General features: G+C 44.6%; 2 protein-coding genes across 2 annotated transcripts; one reads left to right on the forward strand and one right to left on the reverse strand.

The window, feature by feature from the left end:
• Window positions 1-13,396: 13,396 nt before the first annotated feature.
• Window positions 13,397-14,248, forward strand: LOC128710060 (S-formylglutathione hydrolase). Its single transcript, XM_053805099.1, has one exon. The coding sequence runs from the start codon at window positions 13,397-13,399 to the stop codon at window positions 14,246-14,248; it is 852 nt and encodes a 283-aa protein (XP_053661074.1).
• A 136-nt stretch (window positions 14,249-14,384) lies between these two features.
• On the reverse strand, window positions 14,385-15,741 carry LOC128706740 (presenilins-associated rhomboid-like protein, mitochondrial). Its single transcript, XM_053801682.1, has 5 exons — window positions 15,692-15,741; window positions 15,394-15,613; window positions 15,036-15,333; window positions 14,646-14,968; window positions 14,385-14,576 (listed from the first exon to the last, which is right to left on the reverse strand). Exons 1-5 carry the CDS (start codon window positions 15,739-15,741, stop codon window positions 14,385-14,387), a joined length of 1,083 nt encoding a protein of 360 aa, XP_053657657.1.
• Between the last annotated feature and the right edge of the window lie 824 nt (window positions 15,742-16,565).

The following is a 16,565-nucleotide window of genomic DNA, read 5'->3' on the forward strand; positions in this document are numbered from 1 at the left end:
TTCACAGTATTAAAGTGTTTAATTCCGCTAAAAAAACCCGAAACATTTTGACTGAAACGCTTAATTGTATTCACAACAATGGTTAGGATTAAACAGCCGTCTGCCGTAGATAATACGTTACACCTTCAAACCTCTTCAAAAGTAAAGACTCATCATAAAAGTATTTAATTAAAATCCAACTATTCGACGTTGTTTATATAATAATAAACCCGCTTACCAACCTTCAAAACGATAATTCTAGTATTGAGCCTGAAGGTATGCAAACTGCATAGCAACCAAAATAAGGACTGGCATTATTACAGGTTTTTAATAAGCAGTTAAGGAATATTGACTGTTCTAGTATTAATAATACACTCCAGCAAGTATCAACAGCCAAAGCTATTGTAAAACGAATTCTTTAACAAAAATAGTGTAGCTTTCACAATAACAAACCTTTTTAATCCCTGTTTAAAGGGTAATTTTCAACCCGTTCAAAACAATGGGAAAACAATGATCATCCAGTGATTCGCCTCTGAACTTACCGAGAATCTTGCAATTCACACGCCATCGGAACCAGTCTTCACACCCTCACTCGCTCGTACACAACAGCAAGAAACAAGTTCTTCCGGCCACCAGCGCTGCAGCGAACGATCGCGAATGGTTCACGCCAATGTTGGAGAAAAAATGCAATTAAAATTGTACTGCAAAACCACCGGCCCCAAAACCAATGATCTCCATTACCTTCGCCGTTCTTATTCTAATGAAGTAAAATCCCTCCACATTTTCGCTCCGCAGGCCACAAATGTTTTCCCACCGAACGGGGCATCCTTTTTCACACGGGTGTCGGGCGCGTACGAGCGACGTTACGAGCACCACAAAATTCTTTCCACTGCCAGTATCGTTCGCAGTCATGAATGTGATTATGATATCAGCATTGAATATTTAAATTAATTAAATGAATTTCTTCCATTGCAGCATGGATTTCTACTTCGGTACGGTGCGGGTTCTGCTTTTGCCAGAGGCAACTGGATTTTTTTTTTCCTTTTCTTTGTTCTGGATATTTTTTTTCTTCTCTCTTTTAAGTTCTGCATATTTTCGTCTCATCCATTTGTTTCTTACTTTGGCCATTCGTTTGATCCGGCATTCTTTCTTTCCCATCCGAAACACTTCTTCCTTTCAGGCGAATGTCTTCATCATCGTCTCGCTGCCACTTACTTCAGTTCGGGGAATCGCACGAGGATGACATTTTTGTGCCAAGTGCTTTCGCTTCCAAAACCGACCCACCCATTCCTTCCCCATCTCCTCACTCTCTCTCTCTCTCACTCACTCACTCATCATTTCACATTACCACCCCTTTTGCCAATGGCTTGCTCATGAATATTGCAACTCGCTAAGCAGATCATCCGTTTCCCATCGTACCTTTGATTCCACAAGGCTCTCTTTTACCCGGGGTCACATTCCAAAACTTTGCCACCTTTCCCTCCGACACCGACTGTATTTGGTGCACTTTCTGCAACTTTGCATGGGAAATTTGGTTGCTCGCGCAATTTTTTTCACTGCGAACCAGGCACAAGTAGTTGTAAACTACATCGTATCGCTATTTCGATGCAGATCAACGGCCACGACGTTCATGCCGAGTAGTAATTAAATTCTAGGCTAGAAGTAGGACCCCCACAAACACAGCAACAATCGGGGAACATTCATTTGAATATCAATGGCAGTGGAATGCTGTGCAAAATTCGATCTGATTCAATCAAATCCGGTACCAACGGGGGGTTGTGCTTTTTAAGATTGCTTTTCCACAGAACATGCCACAAAACCGATCAAAAATGCAGCTGCTGTAAACAGATTGCTTCATTTTGGGGTGTGTTTCTCCTAACACATTATCCTAACACGCTGAAGGTTCTGGTTTTTTCGTTAGCACTTTACTGGATTACTCATGTCTTGCAACACTTAAATGCCGTACAGCAGCAAACATAGAAAAATAAAATACTATTTGGTTCAAGGATACTACCTGAGACGATGAAGTTCAAAGAGGGACATGATTAGAGTTCCCTAAAAGTATGCGATTTCCATTTATTAGAACTCATATCAATATTCAGCACGTCTTAGAAACGAATATTTCCAGCAGATTTCTTAGAAGTGGCAATCTAGCAACATGAGTTTACTTACTTTGTTATCCGACGCTACAACTACACAATCTTGCTCTGTTACAGTTGTCTTCTAAACCGCCCGCGGTCGAACAACGTCCTCAACCAATCCATTATACTGGTCGTTCATTTTAGCCTTCTGAAACTCCTTACTCCTGTAGAGTTCCAGCCCACCAGAACCTGACAAGTTACTAGTGAGTTTTCATAGTGAGTTCAACACACAACACGTAGAGCGGTTAAGATCATTTCGTCAGTTTTAGACAGCTTTTGGGAAGTATTTTTACTAGGTGGGTTCTACATAAACTTAGCATTGCTTCGTGACAGATGTTTTGAGTAGGGAGGTCTCCTCATTCTGTAGAATGATCAGTTGGTGGCCAACTCCATTAAGCGTAACACAACATTAATGTTGTTATCGGTGTAGATCTAATATAGGTATTATTTCTCAAGCCATCAGAATTGCCTTCAACTATCCACCCATAACCCTTGCGTTGATCGTAGGAAAAACTGCTGTTTACTAGGAAAAACTGTAAGGATGTTATCGGGCAGCCCGATAACGATGTTATCGGGCAGCCCGATAAGGATGTTATCGGGCAGCCCGATAAGGATGTGGGCGACCAGGACCTTCAATGCACCACTGTCTGGAGGGCATACATCATAAACGTAACAAAACAGATTCCCCAACCACTACTCATTTCTACACCTTAAACTCTAATTAAACTAAAAACAGACGGATGTCCTTCGGATCACAGTCTCCGAAGAGCAAGGAACAACAGAAAAGAATACCACTGAACACAGGCGAATCGGTCTTGCATGCATGCAAGTTCTGAAAATATCATCAATCAATAAAAAAGATTAATAACCCGGATGATGTCACCGAAATGCAAATGCTCCACTTGTCCACGTGGACATCTAATTGAACAGAAGTACCACATCTAACAACACCATCAAACGCTTTCTACCGTCCGCTTCCATCACCCAATTCTAATTATCTTACGGAATTTGATAAGTAACACTGGAACTACTTCATCTCCGCAATGCACTACCGCTAGTCCACGGCCAGCCAGCTCTATCAATTGTGTATTTACTAACTTTTCGCCCCGCAATCGAAACAACTTTCCAAATCGTGACACCACCACTAGCCAGCAAGGACAAGACAAATGGCTTTGCAGGCGAAAAGTTTGTCTGACTTCCGTTCCGCGTTCCGCACGACATTACGGCACCAGACGACGAAGATGAGGCGCGGATGGCGGTAAGTGGTGCTGCGCCCAGCAATGAGACAAACGCGTAAGCTTCGTTTGCCATAACCGAAAAGTGGTTCAGTGAATTTGATGTAGTGCTCAAGTTGTGTGTCACCATCCGGGGAGGAAAACAAATGCTCGCAGCGAGCGCAACAGCGCATCGGTCGCACCGATTCGCGCAAAAGCAAACCCTGGCACCCGAACTCCACTGGGACTCGGGTGGCGGGATTACCCACCTCCTCCCTCCCCACTCTCTCCTCCTTGCTCTCCCGCACTCAATCCTACTGCATATTTTATTCATAAATCATCCGAGTGATGAGAATTTTATTTGTTGAAAAAATTTATCCTCCAAACGTGATTCAATTTGCATAGCACGTGAGCGCGTATGCGACTCGGGCGGAACTCGGGCAGGAAATCTTCTACCTCCATACAATGGGGGGAAGAGGACGGTGGGGGGAAGATTTCTAGTACGAAAGTCACATCCCGTCTGTGTCGTCCGGTCCGGTCGACAGCCGTTGAAGGTCCCATGGTATGGCGTGTGGCACGTAAAAGATTTTCCCAGCACGCCCTATTACTCGTCCCGCTGTACTGTACAGTTGTTGGGCGACATGCTCAAGAAAGGTTCGCGAACCGCGCGAAGGTAAACGGATAAATAACCTCGGAACGGAAGCCATCCAGCATCAACCGAAAACCCGTTGCCATCGCGTAACCTCTTACCGTGCGAGGTGTGTGACTGCCACCTGCCCTTCGCTCGCAGTGACATTGACGGACTGGCTCCTATGGGGAGGAGTCACCGTCTGACGGTAGCCATCCGCACCGTCCTGGCTGTCGTTCGAAGTAAGCCCGAAAGACGAGAGACGAGACACCGCCCGGGCGGAAATGGGAAATGATAAACTTTTTCGATTTGCCAGTCATTTCTAGCGCTCGTTTCCGGCTTTAGACTGCTGCCTGATGTATGCTGCCGGAAGTGGGTGCTTCACCTGGTCCGCACTCCGTTCAGATGTTTAAAGTGGATTGGATTATTTTTTTTCTCAAACCCTTACTACTCCAATCAACTTCAATTGCTCAGGACAGTTTAGATAGGGATGCCGTCGATGTGCTTTGCCCAACATTGACCGGTTGCTCATGACGAATGAATTAGCTCACAACGACAATCTTAACCTGTTTGATTTAACCACATGCTCGAAACCTCATCACCGAAAGTCACGTAAAGCGTTACCAAACCTCAAACTGCATCCGAACACCCGATCGAAGCTTATTTCTTTGACACGGCAATACAAACCGGCGATGCTTTATCCGACCGAATGAACCAGAACCAAGCGTCAGAGCACCGGTACGGGGAACCCAACAGGTCCGGGAGCATTAGGGTAATGTTTGCCAGAGGATTCGAACAAATCAAAAGAAGCATGTGCACTAGACCGAACGTACCATTGATATCCACATTGTAAATAAACTAAAAGCTTCCTTCTGCTGCTGTTTTATTTCTCTGATCCCTGTTTGCATTACCAGACCCTCGCTAAAGTTTACTGAGTGAGCACAGAGAGTTCAGCTAGTTTGCTGCTGCTTTCCGTACGGAAGGGTTGATTGCCAATCGCACCTTCCGCACCCCGACGGAACTAACCGGCGTACCGGGTGGGGGGGTTGCAATGGGAAAACAAAAACCGACAAACAAATCTCCATATCAAATCTAAAGCAGAAAGTGCTCCATCCTGTAGCAACGGTACCTGCAAAAACCTTTCTCGATTGTAAGTTCAATGTGCCACAAATCCCATACCCTTCGGGGGAGAATCGGTCACACGGTACCGAACCGTACCGACAATGTTTTAATGATTACCCATGAGTAGTTTTCCCTCGTGCTCGTGCTGCCGTTGTTACTTGTTACCCCTACCGAGTGGCCCGAAATGGGACGTGCGAAGAATACGGGCCCAGGGATGGTCTGTTCCCAAGACACGCAAACACACACCGATGCCTGGACTCCCATAGGTTCCCCGCCACATGCGACATTCGCATCCATCACTAAGGCATAGCCGTGTTGGGGACAACAAGCGAAACCATGCATGGACGCTGGCGCGGGAACAGCTCAATCTGTCGAAGGAGTAACTCAATTGCCCAGACCGTACTGTGACGATGAGGGAATAACATATTCTATATTAAATCAAATATTTAGCAACAAACTCCCTAGCTCTGGCTATCTCCCCATCATGCGAAGTGCCTCTTGTACCCGGTCATCAACGCATGGCGATTTGGACGGAATCGGTGTCCTTTGGAAGAACGAAAGACCAGCCCATTTTTGCACTCGCTCAGCTTTCTACCGATTCAAACGACACCATTCACTTAACACCTGTAGAAGGGCTTTTCGAAGGCGCTTTACTACCCGTTCATATCCTTTCACTAGGACACATAGAGAGATACATCAATGCCTATCTGTCCAGCAAGGCTATCGGAAGGATCTCCACCATTAGTATGACAAATTGATAACACAACTTCATACAAGATGGATCCCACTTCTTTCCAGTCGGTTGTAAACAGCCGTCACAACATTCAGTGATGGGGAGGTCTGTTCCTGGTGTTAATTTCCATCAATAGCAATAACACTCCATTCCTGCTTTTCCACGCACTCAACCGCTCGGAGAGATTGTGTAATAAATTAGTAAGCAATTATGTTTTATTCCACACGAAAGACTGCAACAGATGGTTCTTTGCGCTGTTCTCGGGGGGCCACACAGGTCAAGCGAGGTTGACGAATACTTTAAGTAGTAGTACTGCAGACATAAATGCTACATTAAAATTCCACTCACACACAGACGCGCCCGAGTTCCAATCGTTGGTGTGAGAACGCACACAAACTTTACCAAATCGAACCCGCAAACTTATTAGCATTGCATGCAATGTCTGAATGACCGAAACCCAACGCCCAGTGAGCAAAATTTCAAGCAAACTCAAAGTTTGTGGATCTTGGGGAGGAATGCAACGAGTAGCAACGGTGGCTATGCATACAATTTTGCCAACTGAGATCCAAACGTTCACAGTTTCCATCGAGCAATGCTCAAAAGCTGAGCTTCAAAATATAGAAATAAATAATGGAATCCCTTGAGAGGATGATTATAGATCCGTGCTTCATACTGCACGTTATTCATCCAATGGCGTATCTAATGGTAGGAGACCGCCATGCCATGCGGGGACCTCAAAGCGAAAGTTGTTACCGATCGTCTACATGAGGCGCCTTTTGCAGCTCACACTTTTATTTTGACAGCTTATCGCACAATGGGAATGGTTCGTGATGGTTACTGGTTATAATTTATTTCGATATGAATGCCACAATATTGATAAAACCCTACGACAGAAAGCAATTAATTTCTAATAAGGGTTGAAAAAATCCGTATAAAGATTTGCCGCGGATACGGATAAAGATACGCAGATTCGGAGATACGCGGTTTCTGGAAATTTGACAGCTGAGTTAGTTTATAGCTCAAAATATAAGCAAAAAAGTAAAATTGGTCTAAAATAGCTTCCTTTGCCTTACAAAATATATGTTGTTAGTTTATTACACTGAAGAGAAGGATGTCAACTATCTAACTTTGAAGCATAAACGGTTTTACTCCCAGATTCGACATACGCGGGTCCGCTATAATAGCGTATCTCGGGGACTGCCTGTACCCCGTCGTGTAGACAATCGTTTAGAACACTGCAGAAGAGCTGCAAAAGCGTTGTAATACGAACTTATTTGGCATTTACTCAGTCCTTCTCAGGATAGTAATGGATCTTACCAACTCTATCATTACGTTTTGACATTCCTTTGGCGCCCTTTCCACTTAATAATCTCTCTATGCAAGCCCGTGTTAAAATTCTCCGATTTGCACGGGAACGCATTCAATTTTTCCCAAACTGGGTGATTCCTTCTTATTCGTCCTACGGCATGCGTGCTTTAAAAATACACACAAACACAGCTGCAGCTGATAACGAGCGGACCGGGTAAACGTTCGTTCCCTTCCCTGTTTTCTCTACTGCAAACCCACAAAACTCCGTTTCGATTTCGGCAGTACGAAATAAAGTATTCGCAGCCTGTTGCGAAAAGTTCTCATCAAGCAGAAAACGGGCGCGTAATCGTCATAAAAAACACAACAACATTGCGGTTCGACCGTGCCAAACGAGCTTGTGTTTTTATTGTTTAAACCCACCGCAAATGGAATTTTTTACTGGATTTTCGAAACGTTTTCCAACAAAGGAGTTTTATTTTTTTGTGTGTTCTTGTTTCCAAAACCATCGCTAGGTTAGCGAACCTTGCGCCATGTTTACAACACGCGTCCTTATGGCATTTCTGCGTTACCATGGGAACGCCATTCAAGATGGACACTGGCGGTGTGTGCTGGCAATGTAGCAAGCCTTCTTTTTCTTTGTTTGGTTGCGCTGTCAGCATCTGTTGAGTAGGGAGTGGTGTACGCGTAAAAACGAATCAAGCGTAAATCGTCTGCCACGTCTGAACCCAGAATGAATGTTTTAAGCGCTTGCTGTGTACTGCGGATTGCATACCTCGCTGCATGAGATATACAAGGGGAAAAAGGGAACTACGAGATAAAACCAGTCGTAAAACAAAAACTCCCCCGTAGGTTATATAAATACACAACACATCCAAATGCTCACATACACACAGAGACACCAACGTATTCATAGAGCCGAGCGTACCTGTGTGCAGTGTACCAACACTACTAACACGGTACATTTTTGTCGTTCCTTTGCCTCTGTAACGTTACTGCGTGTGGTTCGTCCTGCCGAGGAAAGATCGTGCCAGATCAGATTATTTGCCCTGGGCACTACAACTCACCACACTACACATCCCCGTACAGTGCACTACCAGCTACCCAATGCTACCGTTCCCTTACCCTTTCGTCCAACGGTGAACGTGACTGCTCCGACATCGATTAAACTGATCTTCCACCGGTTACAAAACCCCGGAAACATACGTTACCTCGAAGGCAAAGGAGCATATGAAAAACCCTAAAAAGAAGGAAACGACCAACCAACCGTACCTCCGTCGTACTTCATTAGTTTCTTTCGCTTGGTGGTCACACTATTTTTCCCCAGTGGCCATCCCATTTTGTACGTCCGTGAAACACGGCCGCAAATATGCCGTCAACAAACGGGAGTCAAAGTGCTCATAAAAGCATTAGCGTAATGGTGAAAATTATGCACGCTTTCTTTATCGCCGGTTTGGTCTGAAGGACGTTCCCATGAACATGGTGTGATGTGTGACGATATTTAATACCTCACAGCCTTTTTGGATCTCTGCCCGATGGTGGCACACTAGGACTTGTGAGGACACAGTTTTTTTCGCCCCCACTAGCGTACTTAAATGTTTCAGCTTCCTGAGCCTTCCAAGTACAAGTTACACCGGGCCAAAGGTGGATGTGAAACTGAAGGTTGCAACATACGCCGTCAATCCGTTCCGGTGAGCCTGTTTAATCTGACTAAAGCCAACCGAAACTGCTGACGGGAACAGGGACCGGTTTACGGTCTGGTGCAGAGTGCAAGACCATCGACACCGCACCCGTGTCGTATGTGTAATGAAGCGCAAACGGCCACGTCTCATGCCTGCTCACGTCCACGCAGGCCTTTTCGGTGAAGTAGGATCTTAACCTCCGCAGAAAGTACCGCAGTCAAAAGCCAAGCCCAAAGGTAAATAATGCAACGCTTTTTCCCCACTTCTCGCAGTGATGGTTGGGTGGTTTACGACCGTGAAGTTTAACACTGTTGATAGCACAATTTATCCGAAGTCTGATGAAGTCAGCGCACTTCGCGGAACAAGTAGTTTCCATGGGATGAAGAACCGCTCTAAGAAGTGAACTGTGGCTTCTAAATATAAATACTAAGAAATGCTAACATAATATCGATTAACCGGGTGTCTGATTATCCGTGCTACTCGGAAATGACAGTTGATGAATAATAATTACTTAATAATTGCAGCACGTAATCTGATAATTGTGCAAAAATTTTAAGAAAAACCACAATTTTGTGTTTGTTATGATAAACAACACAGTAAATATTATGCACTAACAAAAAAGCCCTGTAAGACATTATCCGTGTAATTAGATTATCAGGAAGCTGTTGATCTGCACAAAACTACTGAAGTTACAGATTTAAAAAAATTGACACACCGCGTATGTTGTATGTAGAATTCAATTTCATATTAGCAAAGTTCAAACACAGTGGAACGCCGATTATCCGGATGCCTTTTAACCGAGTGCTTGTTTATCCATTTATCCGCTAAAAAATGACAGTTCCCAAGCCAAATTTTACATATTCTCTACAACATCATTGACGGAAGAAGTAAAAGAACCAATTTTATAAGCTATTTCCAATGTGACTGGTTGTGTAGTGAACAGTGGTGCATTAAGCCCCTTGGCCATTAAGATCATTAAGGCATTAGGCGCCCACATCCTTATCGGGCTGCCCGATAACATCCTTAACGGGCAGCCCGATAGCATCCTAAACGGGCTACCCGAGAACATCCTTAACGGGCTGCCCGATAACATCCTTATCGGGCTGCCCGATAACATCCTTAACGGGCTGCCCGATAACATCCTTAACGGGCTGCCCGATAACATCCTTAACGGGCTGCCCGATAACATCCTTAACGGGCTGCCCGATAACATCCTTAACGGGCTGCCCGATAACATCCTTAACGGGCTGCCCGATAACATCCTTAACGGGCTACCCGATAACATCCTTAACGGGCAGCCCGATAGCATCCTTATCGGGCTGCCCGATAACATCCTTATCGGGCTGCCCGATAACATCATTATTAACATCCTTATTATTATGGTTTCGGAATGATTCTCGATCAGAAACTTACCTTAAATGATCGTACTGCTTTTGTGGCTGGATTTCAAAGATCAATCCGACCGTGATCATTGCTGGAATATGCCAGTAACATCTGGAGTCCGGAGGGTCGCTAGAGGATCTGCGTGACACGACCCAAGCCTTGTTTACCGGTAGATGTGGGTCTGTGGGTCCTAATCTCTCAGCGGAACTTTAATGTTTCCAAGTTTTAATTTGAAACAGTTGTTAAAGTGAAATATTAATAATAGAAATAAGGTACAACGTTTTCTTAAATACATTTGTCGAAAGAACCATAGCTAAGCAATTGCTCGTCGGATTGTAAACAATGCGTAACACGAAGCATCCTGTACCTATCCTATTTCCATTTACAATGATTGGCATAATAACCCAATCTCACCCTGTCTGCAAACTTCAACCTGCTTGGCACATTAAATTTGTCGACATATGCGTAGACAAAACTCGTTGATGCAAAGGTGTCCCAGGAAAAAAACCCCTCTAGCAGCGCGCTAATCAGTGGCGTAAATCCGTTGTCCTACAAACCTTCCACCAGGGGGTCCACTCAACAAACTTCACATGCCACACACGCGCGCGCTCGTTCACAATCATGACCCTTTCTGGCTCTGTTCTCTCAGAGCAGAATATTGCCAAAACCGCGAACCACAATGACGAGCCTTTTACTCCTAGTTTGCTTTTTTTTGTCGCTCCCACACGTAACACGTCCGCGATGTGGAGTCAATTAAAATGCAAATGAGAAACCGAATAAAATTCCTCGCAATCAGCGCAAAACTTCGCCGGACGGGTGAAGCAGCAGCAGCCACCGTGTGGAAAAATCCCTCCAGGGGACCAATCCTAATTCATTAAAGAACGCCAAACGCCGGCACGGAGTGTGCTTATATCCACCGGCGTACCTGCGAATGACCATTCATTAGCGAACGAAAGCTAGAATGGTTGGAATTGCTGCTTGTTGCGCACGGGATGATCAACATTCTTGCACGTGGTTTGGTAGCTTCAGTGATTTGAGCGCTGTTTTGATAACGTATAGTCTGCAGTTTATAATAAAATTGATGATTTGTCTTAGAATTTTGTTGCTATTAAGCTTATTTTTCGATTCAAATACGAGTTAGCCATAACAAACAGTTGAAAAATGGCGATTTCTTTCTGCTGAATGGCATCTGCTTGAGCTACTGCATACTTTTAGGCGCTTAAGCAATAGCGTTACTATGTGTGTTACACAAAACAAAGCGCTTGAAGTTATGCAATTCACATTACAATTTCACACAACGTGAATCTTTAGCGATTTTAAATCGACGCATCAAAGCACAAAGAAATTCAATCGAACCGCTGTAAAGGAAACATGTTTTAACGGATACCCACAGCTTCTTAAGCAATCCCACATAGTCTTCCATTCGCAACGTGCCTGGAGCTGCACGCAGAGTAGTGCACCAGAAGCAATTAACTAACAGTGCACTCCTAATGATGGCGCAGGAAAGAAATTCATTTTCCTTATGGACACGGCTATAAAACAATCACGAACACTCAATTAATTAGCATCAATTGCAAGAATGTTCCAGGCGCTACCCACCGAGCACTGCGATGCACTCCATTCCCACGGTAGCAAACCCGGACCGTAGATTGGCAATTCACTTTACCTTTCCGCGTTAGTACACAATGGTACTATGCAAACGATAAAATGGTTTTTGTTTTAATTAGCAAACGCTTAATGGAAATATCTTTCCGGTGCGGATTGTCATTTACCCTCCGTCATTTTGAACGGTGGAAAATCGTTTGGAAAACAGGAGCACTTGAACGCGACGAACAATACAAAATCAGTGCCGTTGAAACTTTAATGAAAATCCATCAAATTTCTTCCTTCTTCGGAGTAAGCTAACTGTGCCGAAAATCGATAGTTATTGGAAAAATGGGACAAAAAGTGCACTGCTGATATCGCAAACATCTTTGCGTTACTCGGTCTCTCATCTCCAATCGACCTGCACTTGCGAACTTTCATTTCTTCTTTATTAGTTCTGCTTTATTGAACCCGAGTACCAATCGTTATGACACAATTTGCTTTCGGACATCTGCCACCGTCCCGCCTGCTCCTTCCGGTCGATTTCTGTGTGAATGGATAAATCGTCAAGTGGTTATAGTTCAATTTTTCCGCGTTCAATTCTCCTAGTGATCGACCGGTGCACTTGCTCCGGAGGGCCGAGGATGGAGAAATATTTATTCAAAAAGTTACCACAAGAATCATCATCGAAACCGGTGTCGTCATGAACGTGAAGACGATCGCACACTTGGCGCACTTTTGCACTTAATCTTGAGGAGTTTACTTTCCGAAAAGGGTCGCACAAGAAGTCGCGTCCCGGTCCAGCCAACGGCCAACCGATACCGGAGCATTTCATTTCCAATGGTTCGCCCTGCTCACTCGATAAACTCAGTTAAGAAAACTTTGCCACACAAAGCACGATACACTCTGCGCATCGTGTCAGTTGGTTGCTAGTGGGGCACATTCTTGGTATGAAACAGTTTGATTGCAATTTGGTAACTTTCTGCTCAAACGGTTGTGAACCCAAAAAAAAACAATCACGACGGTAACTCAGTTTTATGGATAGCTCTGTTGAAATGCCATCGAAATAGTCAGCATGCTGTTAACATTTCAAGTTTTCAGACAGATTCCTTTTACGATTGTTTTTCAACCTACCAACGGACGATTTGTTGGTAAAAACTCGTACACCTACGTTTTAGAGGTATGAATTCCTAAAACATCATTCAAGTTATATCGGATAGTTGTAAAACCATACTGCAACGTGATTTTTTTTTTGTTTAAAACATTACTCTTATGATGAATCACTGTTTTTATTTGCCATCGCAAACGCCACGAACGGCTAATTCAAATTTGGAACAACAATCAAATGTCATAACGAGCCGGCACTTTTGACAGCCCATTGCTGACAGCATCCTGTGTTGATAACGAATTGTGTTTTCGTCGCGCTTTTTCCACACCGATTTTGCATTTACCAATTTCTTAACTGTGTTTCAATAATTACCTCTCTTTTACAATCACTTCGGTGCCTTTTACGCTACTCAAAGCAAAGCCACGATTCATATTCCAGTAAGTACACGCGCAACCGTACCAGCACTTCCACATCGATACCGATTGATAATTATTGTCCCTTCCCTTTATCCGTAGCCATGACGGTGATTTCGCTTATCTCATCTGCCAAATGCTTTGGTGGATTGCAAAAGATATACTCGCACCAATCAAAAGAACTGGCGTGCGAAATGAAATTTGCCGTGTTTCTTCCCCCATCTGTCGATCACCGGCGGCTGCCGGTGCTTTACTGGCTTTCGGGGCTAACCTGCAACGAGACGAACTTCATCCAAAAAGCCGGTGCGCAACGTTACGCGACCGAGCACAATCTAATCATCGTCTGTCCGGACACTTCACCGCGCAATGTTAACATTCCGGGTGAGGATGATTCGTGGGATTTCGGGTCCGGTGCCGGGTTCTACATCGATGCAACGAAGGATCCATGGAGCAACCACTATCGCATGTTCAGCTACGTCACGCAGGAACTGATCGATGTGGTTAACAACAACTTCCCAACGGTGGTGAACAAAATGAGCATCGCTGGTCACAGCATGGGTGGACACGGTGCGTTGATTTGTGCGCTCAAAAATCCGGGCCTGTACAAATCGGTGTCGGCATTTGCAGCTATCAGCAATCCTACCAAATGTCCGTGGGGTCAGAAAATTTTCAGCGGTTACCTTGGGGAGGAAAAAGAGGCGGAGTGGAAAAACTGGGACGCTACCGAGCTTGTGGCTAGCTACAATGGTCCACCGTTGGAGCTGTACCTAGATCAGGGTTCGGAGGATAGCTTCCTGAAGGATGGGCAGCTTAACCCCAATAATCTGGTCGATGCGTGCCGTGCAGCACAGGTACCGTGTGTACTCAACATGCGCGAAGGGTACGATCACAGCTACTTCTACGTTGCGTCCTTCATCGGTGACCATATCGCTTACCATGCGCGACACCTGCAATAGGAGGTGCGTTATAAGGGCCTTTTTTGTAAACACTTGTCTTCACGTGCGGCAAATCAATATGATTGATGAAGCAATAAATGTATGAATTTTATTCCTCTTCCGGTACATCGCTTTCGTCCAACGGCGTTCTTAAGGGTCATTTCTTCGGCGGTCCTCTCATCTCGTGCCAGTAACCGATAAAGTGTTCCCGCAGTGGCCACACATTCTGGTTCCCGATATAACACCAAAACAGACCGAACAATGCACCGCCCAGATGTGCCGCATGGTCGAAAATCTTCCAACCCAGCAAAACACCCGCTAAATCGATGCCCATAATTACTTTAATGGCCTATGGAAGAATATTATCTTGTTCAAAACTGGTGTTATGAAGAAGTTATGTCCAATAGCGAATACTTACAGCACCAGCTGAGAATGTGTACATTGGCAGGAACAATATACTAAGCTGCGTGTCCGGGTACTGAGAGCATACGTACGCCAGGATCCCCATGATTGCACCGGAAGCACCGAGCGAAAGCCCCGGCTGTCGTACCACCGTTTTGAAGACATGGCTAGCAAACGAAGCGATCACGCCAGCACTCAGATAAACGCCCAGGAACTGTTCCCGTCCCAGGGTGGCAACGGCTGCATGTGAAAAGCTGTGCAATACGTACATGTTCGCCATTATGTGAAACAATGAATAATGGCTAAAGGTAGACAAAAACATGGGCCAACAAACCGCTTCTGAAAAGTAAGCGAAGCGAAGTAATATTAGAAAATTGATCAAACATATCGCCACGGCATTGCTTACTTGCTGCTGGATTCGAGGCGAAATACTTCACCATCGTTGGTGCCAGGCTCGGTATCCGCCACAGACCGTAAACGATCACGTTTAGCGCACAAATCGGGGCAAATATCCGCTCTCCGGGGGACAGTTTGCTCCACCAACCGGTCAGATCTTTACGCCACTGTTCCATCTCCTGACGGTTGTGCTTCATCCGGTCCTTAAACCAATTGACGCTTAGTTTGCTTCGCAGCGCTTGCATTGCACGCGATCGTATCGTTTCGTACTCCCAGATAGAAACTCCAATGAAACTTCCTGTTGAGAACTGGAAGGTTGACAAGCACTGGTTAGAATTATGAATAACAGGTACAGGAAGATTAATTACCGCGGCAGTAAAAAGCAATGATCGCCATATTTTCGAAGGATCAATGTATCCCGATTCGATCGCAATCCCTTGCACTTCCGTCGGTACGATCGTTTGCCGTGGGGCAAATGATTCCGCCGACGTGTTTCTCGCATTTCTCGTGTATCGCAGTATCGTTAGCTGCCGATCACTGCCAATGTTGCTTAAAATTTTCCGTGGATGATGAAATACGGTGCTGTACCTGTGGCAATAGGGATACAAAAGGGGGCGTTTAGTTCAAGTGCGGTGTTTGAAAGTGATTGCATTGATTACCACTCACCGGAATACGGCTGGAATCTGCTGACAATTTAACACTAATCGTAGAGCCATGCTGATGTTTTCGCTTCAAATTCTACTCACTCAAGCCAACGGCATAACATTTTTACGAATTGCGATATTTGCATGTAAATCGAGGCGTTTCGTATTACACAAGTTTTCACTGTTATTGGGGTATGATTTGTTTTCGTTGCTGGCAGCGTAACAGCTGATTAAACCAGTTGTCAATCGCGGCGGCAATCGATGACAACTGGGTAACATTTTTGACAGCAAGGATCCCACTTTTGGTTTGGTAAATTTAACTATTTCTTTCATGTTGCAGAACATCTCACTTCAATACAATCCAGACATGTTCTTTATGTGTTTTCACATCCTAGGTAATGTATATTACTGACACCAGGTAAGAAAATACTTAAATCGATGTCTATTTTACTAGGAATAAAATTCGCTCAAGGGGTGCTTTTGCTCCACTTTCCTTTATATTTCTTTGTCGTTCGATATTTGACAGCCACATTCTCCAATTTATCCCACACCAGGCTAGACCATATTTAACAACACTTTGCCATGTTTGTCGAAATATTAGACAGCTATCAGAAATGAAATTAGCTAGCATTGTGTATTCCTGACCAAAACCTTAACTAATAAGAAGTATTCCAATCTAAATAACGTTGTTAAACCACAAGCAAAGTATTTCCAAGATTTTTTGGTGAATTTCACCAAAAATACATTACTCCTCCGGGTGCCTTATGTCAAACTGTTTCTATTATTGCTCCCAAACTCTCGTGACACAGCGCTCCGCACGTACCCGACCCGATCGACAGTTTCAACCTTTTGCAGCTGATCTTGCGAAGTTACTTCTCGTTTTTCGGATTCTGCCA

This window comes from Anopheles marshallii, chromosome 2 (genome assembly GCF_943734725.1).
Source record: "Anopheles marshallii chromosome 2, idAnoMarsDA_429_01, whole genome shotgun sequence".
Taxonomy (NCBI): Eukaryota; Metazoa; Arthropoda; class Insecta; order Diptera; family Culicidae; genus Anopheles; species Anopheles marshallii.

Coding starts and splice junctions, on each gene's coding strand:
- LOC128710060 (XM_053805099.1), top strand. CDS start 13,397: ATGACGGTGATTTCGCTTATCTCATCTGCCAAATGCTTTGGTGGATTG.
- LOC128706740 (XM_053801682.1), bottom strand. CDS start 15,741: ATGGCTCTACGATTAGTGTTAAATTGTCAGCAGATTCCAGCCGTATTC. Junction 15,614..15,691: donor CAGATTCCAGCCGTATTCCG/GTGAGTGGTAAT, acceptor CTATTGCCACAG/GTACAGCACCGTATTTCATC. Junction 14,577..14,645: donor ACACATTCTCAGCTGGTGCT/GTAAGTATTCGC, acceptor ATTCTTCCATAG/GCCATTAAAGTAATTATGGG.